General features: G+C 43.9%; 3 protein-coding genes across 5 annotated transcripts in view; 1 reads left to right on the top strand and 2 right to left on the bottom strand.

The window, feature by feature from the left end:
* Window positions 1-5,872: 5,872 nt before the first annotated feature.
* LOC121542586 (uncharacterized protein KIAA1143 homolog) lies at window positions 5,873-7,170 on the bottom strand. The gene is made up of 3 exons (XM_041852010.1): window positions 6,958-7,170; window positions 6,455-6,596; window positions 5,873-6,321 (listed from the first exon to the last, which is right to left on the bottom strand). Exons 1-3 carry the CDS (start codon window positions 7,078-7,080, stop codon window positions 6,110-6,112), a joined length of 477 nt encoding a protein of 158 aa, XP_041707944.1. The 5' UTR covers window positions 7,081-7,170; the 3' UTR covers window positions 5,873-6,109.
* A 106-nt stretch (window positions 7,171-7,276) lies between these two features.
* LOC121542587 (transmembrane protein 42) lies at window positions 7,277-8,924 on the top strand. The gene is made up of 3 exons (XM_041852011.2): window positions 7,277-7,475; window positions 7,672-7,740; window positions 8,094-8,924. Exons 1-3 carry the CDS (start codon window positions 7,296-7,298, stop codon window positions 8,226-8,228), a joined length of 384 nt encoding a protein of 127 aa, XP_041707945.1. The 5' UTR covers window positions 7,277-7,295; the 3' UTR covers window positions 8,229-8,924.
* Window positions 8,925-9,965: 1,041 nt separating this feature from the next.
* The window catches only part of LOC121542588 (palmitoyltransferase ZDHHC3-A), a 41,617-nt gene continuing 34,290 nt past the window's right edge, over window positions 9,966-17,292 (bottom strand). For 2 of the 3 annotated variants that reach the window (XM_045214514.1, XM_045214513.1), the window contains exon 9: window positions 9,966-11,533. In XM_045214514.1, coding sequence (XP_045070449.1) covers window positions 11,327-11,533 — 207 coding nt within the window. In that variant the 3' untranslated portion in view covers window positions 9,966-11,326. Of the gene's footprint in view, window positions 11,534-16,579; window positions 17,105-17,292 lie in introns of those variants that run through there. The other variant, XM_045214515.1, reaches the window with a different exon arrangement.

Consider the following 17,292-nt stretch of genomic DNA (forward strand, 5'->3'; position numbering starts at 1 on the left):
GTTTTTACAAAGGGAACAAGTGCACTCGGGGAAAAATGAAAATGCAGTCCTTGCCTCACTAATTTAAATCCCCAATCATTATCAGTGGCAATTAAGAAAATTAAAAATACAATTGTTTGATGCATGCCAGCAAACCCACTACACAACACAAAACAATCCATTAATTGCACTATAACGGTGACAAACGGTGCCCACAAACTGTTAGGGCCTCCATAAAGCTGTCCCAACAGCAGTCTCAACACCTTACCACTGCTACACATGGCTATCAGCGGAGCCTGGTCTGGCAGCGAAACAGATCATTCAGCCTCATTTAGTGCCTTTAAAAAAACATAGCTGATACGGCTGACTTGCTTAAACAAATGTGGGTTCTACTGACAATTGAGATGTACAAACTATGGCATAAGGGGACGACGAGCGGATAAGAGGCAATCCGTAATATCGATTAAGACATTAATGAGCGAGCTAGGACGGACGTAGTCAATATAACTATTTGTTCAGCACTTTTGAAATGTACAGCGACAGAATTCAGAACCTGGGCCGTTCTTACAGTGTTCTCCCTGTACACCAAGTCAGAACCGTAGGATAAATAAAGGGGGCATATAAGCAGACAATGAAAGCTCTTACAATATTCGATGATTACATTTCTCTAAAACAGGCTGTGCACCACCAAGTCAGAACAGTAGGCGAAATTAGGAGGGGAAACGGGACCAAATTATTAGGGTGAGGCACATGGGCTACTAACAGCTTACTACACAACATACACTTAGTATTACTTTCTTAGCTACAGTATATGTACACTACCAGTCAAACGTTTTAGAACACCTAATCATTCAAGGGTTTTTCTTAATTTTTACTATTTTCTACATTGTAGAATAATAGTGAAGACATCAAAACTATGAAATAACACATATGGAATCATGTAGTAACCAAAAAAGTGTTAAACAAATCAAATTATATTTCAGATTCTACAAATAGCCACCCTTTGCCTTGATGACAGCTTTGTACACTCTTGGCATTCTCTCAACCAGCTTCACCTGGAATGCTTTTCCAACAGTCTTGAAGGAGTTCCCACATAAGCTGAGCACTTGTTGGCTGCTTTTCCTTCACTCTGCGGTCCGACTCATCCCAAACCATCTCAATTTGGTTGAGGTCGGGGGATTGTGGAGGCCAGGTCATCTGATGCAGCACTCCATCACTCTCCTTCTTGGTAAAATATCCATTACACAGACTGGAGGTGTGTTGGGTCATTGTCCTGTTGAAAAACAAATGATAGTCCCACTAAGCCCAAACCAGATGGGATGGCGTATCGCTGCAGAATGCTGTGGTAGCCATGCTGGTTAAGTGTGCCTTGAATTCTAAATAAATCACAGACAGTGTCACCAGCAAAGCACCCCCACACCATAACACCTCCTCCTCCATGCTTTACGATGGGAAATACATATGCGGAGATCATCCGTTCACCCACACCGCGTCTCACAAAGACACGGCGGTTGGAAACAAAAATCTCAAATTTGGACTACAGACCAAAGGACAAATTTCCACCGGTCTAATTGCTCATGTTTCTTGGCCCAAGCAAGTCTCTTCTTCTTATTGGTGTCCTTTAGTAGTGGTTTCTTTGCAGCAATTCGACCATGAAGGCGTGATTCACACAGTCTACTCTGAAAAGTTGATGTTGAGATGTGTCTGTTACTTGAACTCGGTGAAGCATTTATTTGGGCTGCAATTTCTGAGACTGGTAACTCTAATGAACTTATCCTCTGCAGCAGAGGTAACGCTGGGTCTTCCATTCCTGTGGCAGTCCTCATGAGAGCCAGTTTCATCATAGCGCTTGATGGTTTTTGCGACTACACTTGAAGAAACTTTCAAAGTTCTTGAAATGTTCCTTATTGACTGACCTTCATGTCTTAAAGTAATGATGGACTGTCATTTCTCTTTGCTTATTTGAGCACAACTGATTGGCTCAAACGCATTAAGAAGGAAAGAAATTCCAACTTTTAAAAAGGCACACCTGTTAATTGAAATGCATTCCAGGTGACTACCTCATGAAGCTGGTTGAGAGAATGCCAAGAGTGTGCAAAGCTGTCATCAAGGCAAAGGCTCTCAAATATAAAATATTTGTTTAACACTTTTTTGGTTACTACATTATTCCATATGTGTTATTTCATAGTTTTGATGTATTCGCTATTATTCTACAATGTAGAAAATAGTAAATATAAAGAAAAACCCTTGAATGAGTAGGTATTCTAAAACTTTTGACCGGTAGTGTATCTCCCTGGCATTTTACATCATTTATGCAGCAGCATACAATACATTTTTGAACTCACCTTGTTGTGCTGTGCTCACTTGAACAGGAAGGTGGCGCGGCAGTCCTTCATGGGCAAATTTCGTCATCAAACTTTGTCATCAAAGTCTGGCATTCTGGGAACTCTGAAAAAAACATTGTCGAATCATGATGACGTCAGTGATCTTCAGGTCGTAGCTCTAGAAAGAGGCCAGAGTTCCCGACTTGCAATTCCGAGTTGGATGACCGTTCCAAAACTTATTTTCCCAGTCGGAGCTAGTTTTTTTCTGAGTTCCCAGTTGTCTTGAACTCACTGAAATCAGATTTCCCAGTTCTGGGTTTACAGTTGTTTTGACCATGGCCAATGTTGAATGTTTATCCTTTTAAACTTGGAAAAGAGACCCTTAAACCTAGACTTGGGACCACACAGCCACTCCACTGAATAGCAGGCTAGTGATTGCTTTGCAATGCTTGCAGTTAGCCACTGATTCCTTCCAAACCACTCATTGTTGAATTTGCGATTTCCAACTTTTGTTGTGTAATGTTTATGTCCAATACCGATGAGCACCGATACGTTTGATCTATAATTTCTCTTCATTATTTATCTCTATATGACAAGGATTAAAAGGGATTTGCCAGTAGATTGTCGACTTTATTCATAATGATGACTGCTAGCTTGCTAGCTAAGATTTTGAAAGTATGATGTTGACATGATCAGTCCAATCAAAGCTGCTGTAGATATAACATTTTACGTTTTAGTCATTTAGCAGATGCTCTTATCCAGAGCGACTTACAGTTAGTGAGTGCATACATTTTCATACTGGCCCCCCGTGGGAATCGAACCCACAACCCTGGCGTTGCAAACGCCATGCTCTACCAACTGAGCTACACGGGACTGTGGCCAATGACCTTGAGCCTTCTTGGATGGGCACTTCTAATGTAACTCTATGGCAGCACCCAAGGGGCTTGAATTTTCGAGCTCTACCCTTAGATTTGGCGGCTACGCTCCGTATTTTCCGCTGGCTGCCCCACCACCACAGAAAGCACTGAGCTAGGCTGAAACAACTGCATTTTTGAGCTGCCTTACTCAAGAAAGCAAAAAAGTTGTTTTGTTTGTTATATATATATATATATTTTTTTTTTTTTACATTGTTTGCAAACTGATATGTGACACCTAATAATGCCAAAAATAACATGCAAAACAGGCACCCCCTATAAAGGTTGGGCTCAATGAATGACGGGTCGCCACTGTTCATTATACACTCTGAAAAGTAAAGGTGCCTGGAAGATCCTTTTGGGTTGCGGCGGAACCTTTACATTTTAAACTCCTGGAACCTTTTTGTGACGGTATGGGTTCTATTTTTTAACCTTTTTAAATGATATATTGTAGAGGTGGCAGCCTATCAGATTGAAGGCATGGCTTATTGGAGGCATTGCTTTCAGATAGTTATTTTTGGTCACCCGTTAGCGTAAATGCCATTCCTGTTCATGTTAAGTTTGTACACTGCAAATTAAAATGTTCCTTGAATATTTATGCATATTAACATATTCTAATATAATATTCATAATATTAACATTGCTGATTACATACAGTAATAAAGCAGGAACTATTCCAACTTTGGGATTTGCACAGGTTCTTGAGGAACTCCAGGGGTTCCTCGAGTCACCACTAATTCTAAGAGTGTAGTGATTGACAGATACGTTTGTGAATGGCAAGAGTCTAAAAACTATAGTACCTGTACCCTACTTCATTCAGGCGGTAGGTAGGCAATTATTTCAATGTGTTTTGTTTTTATACCATTATTAAAAAAGGGGTTTAATTTGTTTCCCTATATCAGCTGATGTGGTTTACTGACGTCAGGTATTGTGGGTCGATTATGATGGAAGATGCCTTTTACAGGTTCGACTGCCAGGGGCTTAACCTGAGTGCCAGTTCGACTGCCAGGGGCTTAGCCTGAGTGCCAGTTCGACTGCCAGGGGCTTAGCCTGAGTGCCAGTTCGACTGCCAGGGGCTTAGCCTGAGTGCCAGTTCGACTGCCAGGGGCTTAGCCTGAGTGCCAGTTCGACTGCCAGGGGCTTAGCCTGAGTGTCAGTTCGACTGCCAGGGGCTTAGCCTGAGTGCCAGTTCGACTGCCAGGGGCTTAGCCTGAGTGCCAGTTCGACTGCCAGGGGCTTAGCCTGAGTGCCAGTTCGACTGCCAGGGGCTTAGCCTGAGTGCCAGTCTGTTTGTGGCATCATGCCAAATCCTTGTCACTCATTGTCATGGCAATGACAGCAATGGAGTTGGCAAGAGCACCAACAGACCAGGTTAACAGGGACTAGGCCCATTTGGATTTGAATGTATTTTCAAAGGAGCATGTTCCTCTACTTTAGAAGTGTATATACATACAGTATGTAGTCAGCCTACTTATGATCAGCATTCAGTAGATGATTAGACAGACCAACACGTTACAGCTAAAGGTTATGGAGTGTGGTTACTTGATATTAACTTTGCCTTTTATTTTGCTTGTGATTGTAACCTCAAATCCATCCTTCTTATCAGTTTAACTAACTAGGTAACTAAATCAGTCCTCTGTGATTTATCATCCTGGTAACTAAATCAGTCCTCTGATTTATCATCCTGGTAACTAAAATCAGTCCTCTGTGATTTATCATCCTGGTAACTAAATCAGTCCTCTGTGATTTGAAGGGCGAATTTGATGTTCTCGTAAGGTTTAAATGTAACACTACTTTCTTTGGGAATAAAAATGTATGTCTCTGTTTTCACTGACCTTCTTCTGCATATTGTGAAAACTGTAAAGGTATTTGCTATGAGAAGCATTCTTTCAAAAGGACCTATTTACAGACCTGCTTTATACAGAACAAACTATAACATAATACTATTGTAAGGCCTTAATGTATTTTAATTGTTACATTTCATACTTACTCAACTAAAACCATCATTTAGAAAAATGCACACTACAATACAATCACTACAATACAATCACACAGCACAATCCAACACCTTGGCATAAACAACAATGCATTGTTTAACTTAAACATATTTTGATGCTCCGTTGTCGAAGCTAAAACATATTTGTACATCCAATGAATTATTGACTGTAGAAGTAGAAAATTATCACATCAACGCTCCAGACTATATTTTTGACCAAAGCCACCAGCTCATTTCTTCCCATTAGTAGCTGTTTTCACAAGGGTTACCTTGATAAATCTTAGCTCCAGACCCTGTGTTGGCTATATGAAAAGTCCAGAGGGTCCACTGAAGGACGGATGAATACAGTTGTAATGAATGGATAATAGGCCAACAGTGAATCACTATACAATTTCCAACAGCAGAGACATGTCTCATAGTCGATAAAGAATAACAGCATGCATCTTATGTATCTAAAGATCTGATCATGAATGTGATGAAGGGCTTTGTTTCAGATACATGTCCAAATTCCACCTCCAAAAGAAGGGATGACCCGTAATGTCTAAGGATCTTAGTCTAGTGCAGGGTTCTTCAATTCCGGTCCTGGAGGGCTGAAACACTTCTGTTTTTTATTTCTACCTGGTAGTTAATTGCACTGGTGTCCCAGGTCTGAATTAGCCCCTGATTAGAAGGAGAGGATGAAAAACAGAGGTGTTTCGGCCCTCCAGGACCGGAATTGAAGAACCCTGGTCTAGTGGGACAAACTACAATGTGGAGCTATTCTACGTTGGGTCTTTTTGCCCATAGTAAAAGCCAACAACCGCAGTAGATCAGTTCCATAATCCATGAGTGGTTGATTGCTCTAGTCTGATGAGTGGTTGATTGCTCTAGTCTGAACTCCCTCAGTGAATTAGCTTCTAGTCCTCATCCTCATCCTCTCCGAAAGAGAGAAGACTCTTGTTTTTCACCTTCTTTTCAGACTTCTCCTTTTTCTCTTCATCTTCTCCTTCACTCTTTCCTTCACTCTTCTTCTTCTTGCTAGAGCTGGCGGTGATGCCCTGGAACTTGTCTGAGGAGCGCTTCGTGGGCTTCTTGAACAGGATCTTGCCGTCCGCAGGAGGCTTGTCTTCTGTAGGCAGCAAGGAGAAGAGGCAGATTAAGTTCAGACACACAGTACAGACACACACGCCAATTAACACCAAGTTCCCTTGATAGTTTAGGCTTTTAAAATCAGATTTATTTGTACAATTAATTGTTCTTACCTTTTTCTGTACCATCCTTTACCCCTTTTATCTGTAACACTTCTTCAGCGCTCAGATCTCCCTTTTTGAGAATGACAACTTGAGGCAACTCATCTTCACGATCACTGCCACTGTCATCCTCCAAGGCTGGCATCTCTAGACGCTGCAGGAAAGGAGACACGGTTGAATATCACCATATTGACATCATGCCAGCCTCCCTGTCCATGTTAAAAGTACACATATCTGCAAAAATAGCCCTTCATGTCAATGAAATATCTATAGTAGTCAAGGAATTGAATTCTGTGAGAGAAAAACAAATATTTTGGAGGGTGGTCAACTCTCCTGTAGAGTTAGCTAATTACGTTCCTTGACTAGCTGAATCAAGGTGTTAGAGCAGGGCTAGAACAACAACCTGCACATAGAGTAGATCTCCAGTGGGCTTGCCATATATCCACAGATATACTGTAGCTCTACGTGCCACCTAGTCTATTTTCCATAGGCTAACTAGCACATTAGCGAAATACCTTGGTATCAATGGTGGGTCCTTCCTTAAATCCAACATCGTTCTTGAATTTCTTTAAAAATGACGGCTCTGCTGGTTTCACCCACGATACGTTCGCTTTCGGACCCTTATTCATCTTAGCCATTTTGATAGTTAGAACAAATGAATGAAACAAGGGAATTTCAGGTTGTGTTTAGCACGTCGTGTTTAGCATAACATTAAATCGTCATCACCCTGCGCCCGCTGAAGGTCACATGATCCCAGAGGTGAATCTGATTGGTTGAATCGAGTGGAGACTTTTAGACAAGGAAGTAGTCAAATATGTGACAGTACAGTCTCTAGTATAGATACTAAATAAACATGATCTCAGGTGCATTTTATGCATCATTAGCGGGCTTTCTTGGAGCCGTTGCCTCCTCGTCAGCCAAGCTATCTCTGGGCTCAGACTACCTCAAAGGGATGTGTAAAACAGGGTTGAAAGCCTGGGCTCAGGATGGAGACTACAAGATTATTCAGGAGGAAACATCACCCTGCGATTGGGTGAGTGTGTATCTATATGAATGTATCATTTTCAAATTGTGTGTGTGAGAGCGAGAGTGTGTGTGTGTGTGTGTGTGTGTGTGTGAGATACCATTCTACCAGAGACCACTAACAAGTCCTATTGTATTCCGGCTCCACATCCCTCTGCGGCTGCTGTTCCAACTGTAATGCTGTGATGTGGACCTTCTTCTCCAAGGCTCTGAGACACTCCTCCTCCTCAGCCCGGGCCACGGTCACCACCACCGCATCCAACTTTGTATCCTCTGTGAGTAGGGCAACTGGTTGATATCCATCAGGGCATGTATTCATAAAATGTCTCAGAGTAGGAGTGCTGACCTTAGGATCAATTTCACCTTTTAGATCATAATAAATAATGAATTTTATGAATACGACCCCAGATCGCATCACTCCTCCTCTGAGATTCTTTATGAATACGACCCCAGATCTCAGCTATCCAATTTATATGAACAACTCACTTACAGTACAGAACGTTGACCATAAGACCATAGTGGAACTACATTATTGGAGCAATGACATCTGTGAATCACTGTGTGGATATAAGTATTATTGGCTACTTATGTTGTCAATCCCCACTTACATCATCTGTACCGTCTTTAGGCATTCGTTGGGAAGCTGATCTTTGGTGAGACCCATGCAGCACTGTGGTGGGTGGGCATCTCTCTAACTCTCTCAGGTTTACTGGTGTTGCACAGATCGACTTCTCGACCAGCAGAGGCCAAGAAGGAAGAGTGAAGGACTGTCCACATGTGGAATAACAATACAACTGCATCAATCATCCTACTGTACCGCCTCACCGTTTCATCCTACTGTACCGCCTCATCGTTTCATCCTTCTGTACCGCCTCACTGTTTCATCCTTCTGTACCGCCTCACCGTTTCATGCTACTGTACCGCCTCACTGTTTCATGCTACTGTACCGCCTCACTGTTTCATGCTACTGTACCGCCTCACTGTTTCATCCTACTGTACCGCCTCACTGTTTCATCCTACTGTACCGCCTCACCGTTTCATCCTACTGTACCGCCACACTGTTTCATCCTACTGTACCACCTCACTGTTTCACAAACACTTTCTGGCTCAAATCATCTGGATTTCACGAGAAACATGTTCTATTATCAGAATGGGCTTTGATGGTGTCAGTCACACGTTGGATTTCATGGCATGTTACAAGTGACGGTACATGGATTCTAACATGGCATGTTACAACTGACATGTTTCTATTGTCTTGCTGTCTCTTGGTATGATATAACCACGGTCTGAACACAAACATGGTCAGGCTTTCCTCCACTACACATTATTATGCAAACAAAGAATTTTGAATACTACCATTAAGATGTATATTTTATTGAAAATATTGTAATGACCAGTAAGACTAAATGCATATCAATTCATCGAAATAAGAGTTTTGTAAATAAACCTTTACATGAAATATCTTGTCACTTAATCTCTGACTGACATGTTCTTTATTCTGTAGTCGAGCTAATTTGAGAACCAATCAATCCATGGATGAACTAAGATAGTATCATTCCCTTTTATTCAAATGTTAGAGTAAACAATAGTGGTCCCATGATATGGAGCTTTCATTTGACTGTAGAAGTCCTCCCTGGTAACCATCGTAGTATTACCATCCTGTACAAAAGGATAAAGTGCAGTACAACCATTCACTACCATCTACCCCCCCTTCACTACCATCTAAACCCCCTTTGCTACTATCTAACCCCCCAACGCTACTATCTAACCCCCCAACGCTATCATCTAACCCCCCAACGCTATCATCTAACCCCCCAACGCTATCATCTAACCCCCCAATGCTATCATCTAACCCCCAACGCTATCATCTAACCCCCCTACGCTATCATCTAACCCCTCAACGCTATCATCTAACCCCCCAACGCTATCATCTAACCCCCCAACGCTATCATCTAACCCCCCAACGCTATCATCTAACCCCCCAACGCTATCATCTAACCCCCCAACGCTATCATCTAACCCCCTACACTATCATCTAACTCCCCTACACTATCATCTAACCCCCTACACTATCATCTAACCCCCTACACTATCATCTAACCCCCTACACTATCATCTAACCCCCTACGCTATCATCTAACCCCCTACGCTATCATCTAACCCCCCAACGCTATCATCTAACCCCCTACGCTATCATCTAACCCCCCTACGCTATCATCTAACCCCCTACGCTATCATCTAACCCCCCTACGCTATCATCTAACCCCCCAACGCTATCATCTAACCCCCTACACTATCATCTAACCCCCCTACACTATCATCTAACCCCCCTACACTATCATCTAACCCCCTACACTATCATCTAACCCCCCTACACTATCATCTAACCCCCCTACACTATCATCTAACCCCCCTACACTATCATCTAACCCCCTACACTATCATCTAACTCCCCTACACTATCATCTAACCCCCCTACACTATCATCTAACCCCCCTACACTATCATCTAACCCCCCTACACTATCATCTAACCCCCCTACACTATCATCTAACCCTCATTCAATAAAATAGTGTTTGCGCTTCATGTTCCAGATTAAGACAATGATAATAAATGCATGACAGTTGTATGTTAACATTTGAATGTTATTGAACATTAATAATGGAATGTTTAGATAAGGCCCTTTAATTAAAACACACTTATAAAGGTAATGTAATTCTCTAACATGATAATACAGACATAAAAAAAAAAGGTTAAAAACTGTTACCACCTGCATACCTTGCAGAATAAGGCTAGTAACTGTCAATTCTCAGTTTGACAGTTTATAAAAGGCACTCAGTGAAGTAAGAGTAGAGGAAGGCCACAGACAGTCTAGATTCTGCACAGTCCACAGGTCACTTCTAGAGCTCTTCCCTCAACACAACTGAACCATGCAGAGCTGTGTATGCATGGGATGCTCTTGAGTACTGAAAGAGCACGTTTGGGTCAATCCAACTCGTCCCCGTCGAACTTACACCTCATTCACATCACCAGGGGCATAGACCTGGACATTTTGTGGGTCATTCTAAGGATAGAGCCCCTTTAAGGCTTTGGTCCAATCAGCAGTAGCACTGTAGGAAGACACCACACTAGACCAGTGGAGTCTCAATAGAAATAGAATGAATAGAACTGGCGTCCCCATTCAAGCATAGTCCAGACCCCACTCTCCCAGGGTGCCTCAGGGGGAGTTGGGATATGCAAAAAAACGAAATGTCCAATTCACTCATGCGTATAATACATACTTGTCCATGTGTGAAACAGGATCAATGGAAGCACCCTCCTGATCATTATTATTAAGTCAATGGCAGCATAATGGATCACAATACCAGGCATCCATAGGGAGCGTACCCATGAGTTAACCAGTCTAATGGCCAGGGTTATAACCAGGCATCCATAGGGAGCGTACCCATGAGTTAACCAGTCTAATGGCCAGGGTTATAACCAGGCATCCATAGGGAGCGTACCCATGAGTTAACCAGTCTAATGGCCAGGGTTATAACCAGGCATCCATAGGGAGCGTACCCATGAGTTAACCAGTCTAATGGCCAGGGTTATAACCAGGCATCCATAGGGAGCGTACCCATGAGTTAACCAGTCTAATGGCCAGGGTTATAACCAGGCATCCATAGGGGAGCGTACCCATGAGTTAACCAGTCTAATGGCCAGGGTTATAACCAGGCATCCATAGGGAGCGTACCCATGAGTTAACCAGTCTAATGGCCAGGGTTATAACCAGGCATCCATGAGTTAACCAGTCTAATTGCCAGGGTTGTAGGTGCCACGCCCATTCTATTCGTTCTATTTCTATGGGAGTCTATGATACTAGACCAGTGGTATCTCTATGACGTCCTCCTCGATGATCTCCCCCTGTGGCACCACCACGTGGGCATTGGGATCCCTCTTACACTGGAGGTCAGAGAAGGGGCTGAGCCAGGATGGGGAGAAGGGCCCTCCAAACGCTGACTTCATGGCCTCCCAGCATGAAGTCTTCTCCCACCTGGCCTGCTCCCCCTTCAGACGCTCGATGCCCTGGACAGAGAGAGAGAACACAGTGAGCTGTAGACAGAGGGACTGAATCAAACATTTAATCATTTAGGGGTCAAAATGTTCACTTAGTCATGCATTGGTTTCAATGGGAGAGAAAGTGAAAATGTGACATAAGTGTCTGGTTTCCTGAACCCAGATGAACTCCTCTTGGACTAACATGCAGGCTCAATGGAGAATCCGTGGGTGTGGAAACCAGGCCATATTATTCTGAGAAGGCATGGACACTGACAGTGTGGTCTTTTCCTATGTGTTGGTGAAGTTGGCACAAAAACACTGCAGTGAACAGACTCCTATGTGTTGGTGAAGTTGGCAAAAAAAACACTGCAGTGAACAGACTCCTATGTGTTGGTGAAGTTGGCAAAAAAAAACACTGCAGTGAACAGACTCCAGGCTAATTATGTCAATAAAAAAGACATCCATGCATCCCGGGTCTTAAACATAAACCTATAAATGACTCAGGAGACAATAAGAAACGTTCAGAAAACACATGCATGATGCCTTGTTGTTTCGGGAAACTCATTCATTCCACAGTAACGTTAAGTGTGTACAGCACGACAAAAATGTAAGTTGCCTCCATTCTGTCTGTTGCAGGCTTACCTCCGATCCCATACCATTCAGAAAGCAGCAAGTCTGACAGCCTCAAGGCTCAGAGAGACAGTTAAAAGCTTCACAAGAAGTGGTAGGAGACACATCAGTAACCAAAGCCAATGCAGAGTGAGGATAGATATACAGTGGATTGCGAAAGTATTCACTCCCACTTGGCATTTTTACTATTTTGTTGCCTTACAACATGGAATTAAAATGGATTTTTGGGGGGGTTTGTATCATTTGATTTACACAACATGCCTACCACTTTGAAGATGCAAATACATTTTCTTGTGAAACAAACAAGAAATAAGAAAAACTGAAAACTTGAGCGTGCATAACTATTCACCCCCCTCCAAAGTCAATACTTTGTAGAGCCACCTTTTGCAGCAATTACAGCTGCAAGTCTCTTGGGGTATGCCTCTATAAGCTTGGCACATCTAGCCACTGGGATTTTTGCCCATTCTTCAAGGCAAAACTTCTCCAGCTCCTTCAAGTTGGATGGGTTCCGCTGGTGTACAGCTATCTTTAAGTCATACCACAGATTCTCAATTGGATTGAGGTCTGGGCTTTGACTAGGCCATTCCAAGACATTTAAATGTTGCCCTTAAAGCACTCAAGTGTTGTTAGGGTAATTGTCCTGCTGGAAGGTGAACCTTCGTCCCAGTCTCAAATCTCTGGAAGACTGAAACAGGTTTCCCTCAAGAATTTCCCTGTATTTAGTGACATACATCATTCCTTCAATTCTGACCAGTTTCCCAGTCCCTGCCGATGAAAAACATCCCCACAGCATGATGCTGCCACCACCATGCTTCACTGTGGGGATGGTGTTCTCGGGGTGATGAGAGGTGTTGGGTTTGCGCCAGACATAGCGTTTTCCTTGATGGCCAAAAAGCTTCTTCCGTATGTTTGGGGAGTCTCCCACATGCCTTTTGGCGAACACCAAATGTGTTTGCTTATTTTTTTTCTTAAGCAATGGCTTTTTTTATGGCCATTCTTCCGTAAAGCCCAGCTCTGTGGAGTGTACGGCTTAAAGTGGTCCTATGGACAGATACTCCAATCTCCGCTGTGGAGCTTTGCAGCTCCTTCAGGGTTATCTTTGGTCTCTTTGTTGCCTCTCTGATTAATGCCCTCCTTGCCTGGTCCGTGAGTTTTGGTGGGTGGCCCTCTCTTGGCAGGTTTGTTGTGGTGCCATATTCTTTCCATGTTCAAAGTATCAGATATTATTTTACAACCCAACCCTGATCTGTACTTCACCACAACTTTGTTCCTGGTCTGTTTGGAGAGGTCCTTGGTCTTCATGGTGCCGCTTGCTTGGTGGTGCCCCTTGCTTAGTGGTGTTGCAGACTCTGGGGCCTTTCAGAACAGGTGTATATATACTGAGATCATGTGACAGATCATGTGACACTTTAGGGACTTTATTTAACTAATTATGTGACTTCTGAAGGTAATTGGTTGCACCAGATCTTATTTAGGGGCTTCATAGCAAAAGGGGTGAACACATATGCATGCACCACTTTTCCGTAATAATTTTTTTTTCATTCCACTTCACCAATTGGGACTATTTTGTGTATGTCCATTACATGAAATCCAAATAAAAATCCATTTAAATTACAGGTTGTAATGCAACAAAACAGGGGGATGAATACTTTTGCAAGGCACTGTAGGTGCATGCATACAAACACCCATTGCAATGACACGATATAACAGTTCCTTGGAGAAAGATCATTAATATGGACATGAAAAAAATAACAACTTTATTAAACAAATCGGAAATATTTATTCTTTCTCTGCGTCAGTGTTGAAAAATATCAGTAACATGTCAGTAAAAAAAATTAAAATAACCATCTGTGTTAGGTCTTCACAGGCAAGACATGCGCCACAGCAGTGTCAGGTCGACTCCCAAATGGCACCCTATTACATTTACGTTTTAGTCATTTAGCAGACGCTCTTATCCAGAGCGACTTACAGGAGCAATTAGGGTTAAGTGCCTTGCTCAAGGGCACAGACAGATTTTTCACCTAGTCGGCTCGGGGATTAGAACCAGCGACCTTTCGGTTACTGGCACAACGCTCTTAACCAACTAAGATACCTGCCGCCTATTCCCTATATAGTGCACTACTTTAGACCAGGGCCCATAGGGCTATAGTCATAAGTAGTGCACTATATAGGGAATAGGGTGCCATTTTGGGATGCATCCTCAGTTAGGTTACAGTCCTACTCAACAACCATCCATTCAAACTAAAACAGAATAAAAACAGAAAGTAAAGAAAGATGCAGGAGAAGAACAATCCATTATCAACAGAGATTGAAAGAGATGTTTAGTCCAGGCTTAATCTGTGTCTGGGAAACCGGCCCAATTAAGTTTTTTTCAAGCATACAAAAGATCACACAAGAGAAAGTAAACTTTATAAACGCCACTGATAGATACATCTCAGGAAAAGTGCATATTTGTCATGACTCATGATGTGTAACCAGCTTGACATATTTTGATGTTGATATTCAAGTAAAACTACTACTACATAATCAGTTTTGTTGGTTAATATTTTAGAATTTTACTTTGCAAAATATATTTGAACTGTTAAGTTAATTTTGTGAATCACTACTTCCCTCTGGTTTCCACGTCTCCTGAATAACTCAAAATTAGGTTTAATTCCAACATAAAAACGTATATTCTGGAGAAACTACAGAATACAAAAAATCGTCTTTTCCAAGTGCTTGGGTGATTGAGAACTATGCTGAATTTGGCACACATAGAAACTAGAAAGCAGGATCAATGAGTTACCGGCAACTTTCACACATGAAATATTCTGAAACAACTCCATGTTTTCTTGTTCCTTAAAGAAGGATAAAACTTGAAAGTGGCGGCATGATATGCTGTAACTTTAACTTTCTTTATACACAAGAAAATATGAGTGTTTAACAAAGTAAGATGGCTAACCCACTGATCCTCAGCGCCCTATACTTCCACCTGGCTTTAAAAGCCTCTCAAACGGTCAACTGTACAGGCCTAGTGAAAAGACAATATGTGTTCCCTGTGCTGGGTTAGTCATGTATCAGAGAAGAATCACAAGGCAGGAGGGAGGGGTTTCGTTTTGACTGACAGGAGGACGGAAGGTAGCCTGAGTGCCAGATCGTTTTTTTGTGCTATTATGCCCACTCCTGAGTTGACATGACAGCACCAACAAACTGGCACTCAAGCTAGAACTGGGGAGAGAGGAGAGACACAGAGGGGAGACACGGAGGGGAGAGAGGAGAGACACGGAGGGGAGACACGGAGGGGAGAGAGGAGAGACACAGAGGGGAGAGACGGAGGGGAGAGACGAGAGACACAGAGGGGAGAGAGGAGAGACAGAGGGGAGAGAGGAGAGACAGAGGGGAGAGAGGAGAGACAGAGAGGGGAGAGAGACGGAGGGGAGAGAGGAGAGACAGAGAGGGGAGAGAGACGGAGGGGAGAGAGACGGAGGGGAGAGAGGAGAGACAGAGGGGAGAGAGGAGAGACAGAGGGGAGAGAGGAGAGACACGGAGGGGAGAGAGACGGAGGGGAGAGAGACACAGAGGGGAGAGAGACACGGAGGGGAGAGAGACGGAGGGGAGAGAGACGGAGGGGAGAGACGAGAGACACGGAGGGGAGAGAGGAGAGACACAGAGGGGAGAGACGAGAGACACGGAGGGGAGAGACACAGAGGGGAGAGAGACGGAGGGGAGAGAGACGGAGGGGAGAGAGACGGAGGGGAGAGAGACGGAGGGGAGAGAGACACGGAGGGGAGAGAGACGGAGGGGAGAGAGACACGGAGGGGATAGAGACACGGAGGGGAGAGAGACACGGAGGGGAGAGAGACACGGAGGGGAGAGAGACGGAGGGGAGAGAGACGGAGGGGAGAGAGACACGGAGGGGAGAGAGACGGAGGGGAGAGACACGGAGGGGAGAGAGACGGAGGGGAGAGACACAGAGGGGAGAGAGGAGAGAACAGAGGGGAGAGAGGAGAGAACAGAGGGGAGAGAGGAGAGAACAGAGGGGAGAGAGGAGAGAACAGAGGGGAGAGAGGAGAGAACAGAGGGGAGAGAGGAGAGAACAGAGAACAGAGGGGAGAGAGGAGAGAACAGAGGGGAGAGACGAGAGACACAGAGGGGAGAGAGGAGAGAACGGAGGGGAGAGAGACGGAGGGGAGAGAGACACGGAGGGGAGAGAGACGGAGGGGAGAGACGAGAGACACGGAGGGGAGAGAGACGGAGGGGAGAGACGAGAGACACGGAGGGGAGAGAGACGGAGGGGAGAGAGATGGAGGGGAGAGAGACGGAGGGGAGAGAGACGGAGGGGAGAGAGACGGAGGGGAGAGACACGGAGGAGAGAGAGACGGAGGGGAGAGACGAGAGACACGGAGGGGAGAGAGACAGAGGGGAGAGATGAGAGACACGGAGGAGAGAGAGACGGAGGGGAGAGAGACACGGAGGGGAGAGAGACGGAGGGGAGAGACGAGAGAACAGAGGGAAAAGTGATTCAGAAAAACAAACAAATCAACAACATACATAAGAGTTAAAACAGGCAAAGTTCTTTACAAGTTTGAAAGTTTTAGAATATATATTTTTCTCTGCAACTCTCCCAAGCAACATAAAAACAAAAAACAAAATGTGGCAATTTAAAAAGCACGATCGATAAATTGTTCAGAGTTAGAGGGATTCCAATCCCGTTCAGCATTGTGAAGGAGTGCTGGGGAGGAGAGTCAGGGTGAGGTGGTGGAGGGATGGAGCGGTGTTAACACCTCTGTCTCAGAGTCTGCTTCCCCCCCCGGGTGGCTAAGCTCAAACCACATACTGGTAGGATTCAGCCTTCCCATGGGCCCTCCCAGGTCGGGTCAACGGGATAAACCAGAACATGGAGAAGGGGTGTCCAAATACCGCCTTCATGTTCATCCACTTAGTTTTTTTTGCCCATCTTCTCTCCTCCTTTTTCAACTGTTCTATGCCCTGAAAACAAGAGACAACCAAACTTCAGTGTACTGTGAACCAATCAAACTACTTCCTCCCTGACTGTCATTATAATAACTGACGAATCACAGGACACCTTTTGATTTTTTCCTTTTGATTTAAAACCTCTTTCACTCTAAAGTCAAGACGTGGCTTAAGCTATGACTACCTGAGCACAGACAACAGAC

Source organism: Coregonus clupeaformis, unplaced genomic scaffold (genome assembly GCF_020615455.1).
Source record: "Coregonus clupeaformis isolate EN_2021a unplaced genomic scaffold, ASM2061545v1 scaf0272, whole genome shotgun sequence".
Taxonomy (NCBI): Eukaryota; Metazoa; Chordata; class Actinopteri; order Salmoniformes; family Salmonidae; genus Coregonus; species Coregonus clupeaformis.

What these genes read in the sequence shown, in the direction of transcription:
- LOC121542586 (XM_041852010.1), bottom strand. Translation starts at nt 7,080, where the DNA reads ATGGCTAAGATGAATAAGGGTCCGAAAGCGAACGTATCGTGGGTGAAA. An exon ending in GACCCACCATTGATACCAAG is followed by an intron (nt 6,597 to 6,957) that starts GTATTTCGCTAA and finishes CCTTTCCTGCAG; the next exon opens with CGTCTAGAGATGCCAGCCTT. An exon ending in AAAGGATGGTACAGAAAAAG is followed by an intron (nt 6,322 to 6,454) that starts GTAAGAACAATT and finishes TGCTGCCTACAG; the next exon opens with AAGACAAGCCTCCTGCGGAC.
- LOC121542587 (XM_041852011.2), top strand. Translation starts at nt 7,296, where the DNA reads ATGATCTCAGGTGCATTTTATGCATCATTAGCGGGCTTTCTTGGAGCC. An exon ending in AAACATCACCCTGCGATTGG is followed by an intron (nt 7,476 to 7,671) that starts GTGAGTGTGTAT and finishes TTCTTCTCCAAG; the next exon opens with GCTCTGAGACACTCCTCCTC. An exon ending in CATCCAACTTTGTATCCTCT is followed by an intron (nt 7,741 to 8,093) that starts GTGAGTAGGGCA and finishes TACCGTCTTTAG; the next exon opens with GCATTCGTTGGGAAGCTGAT.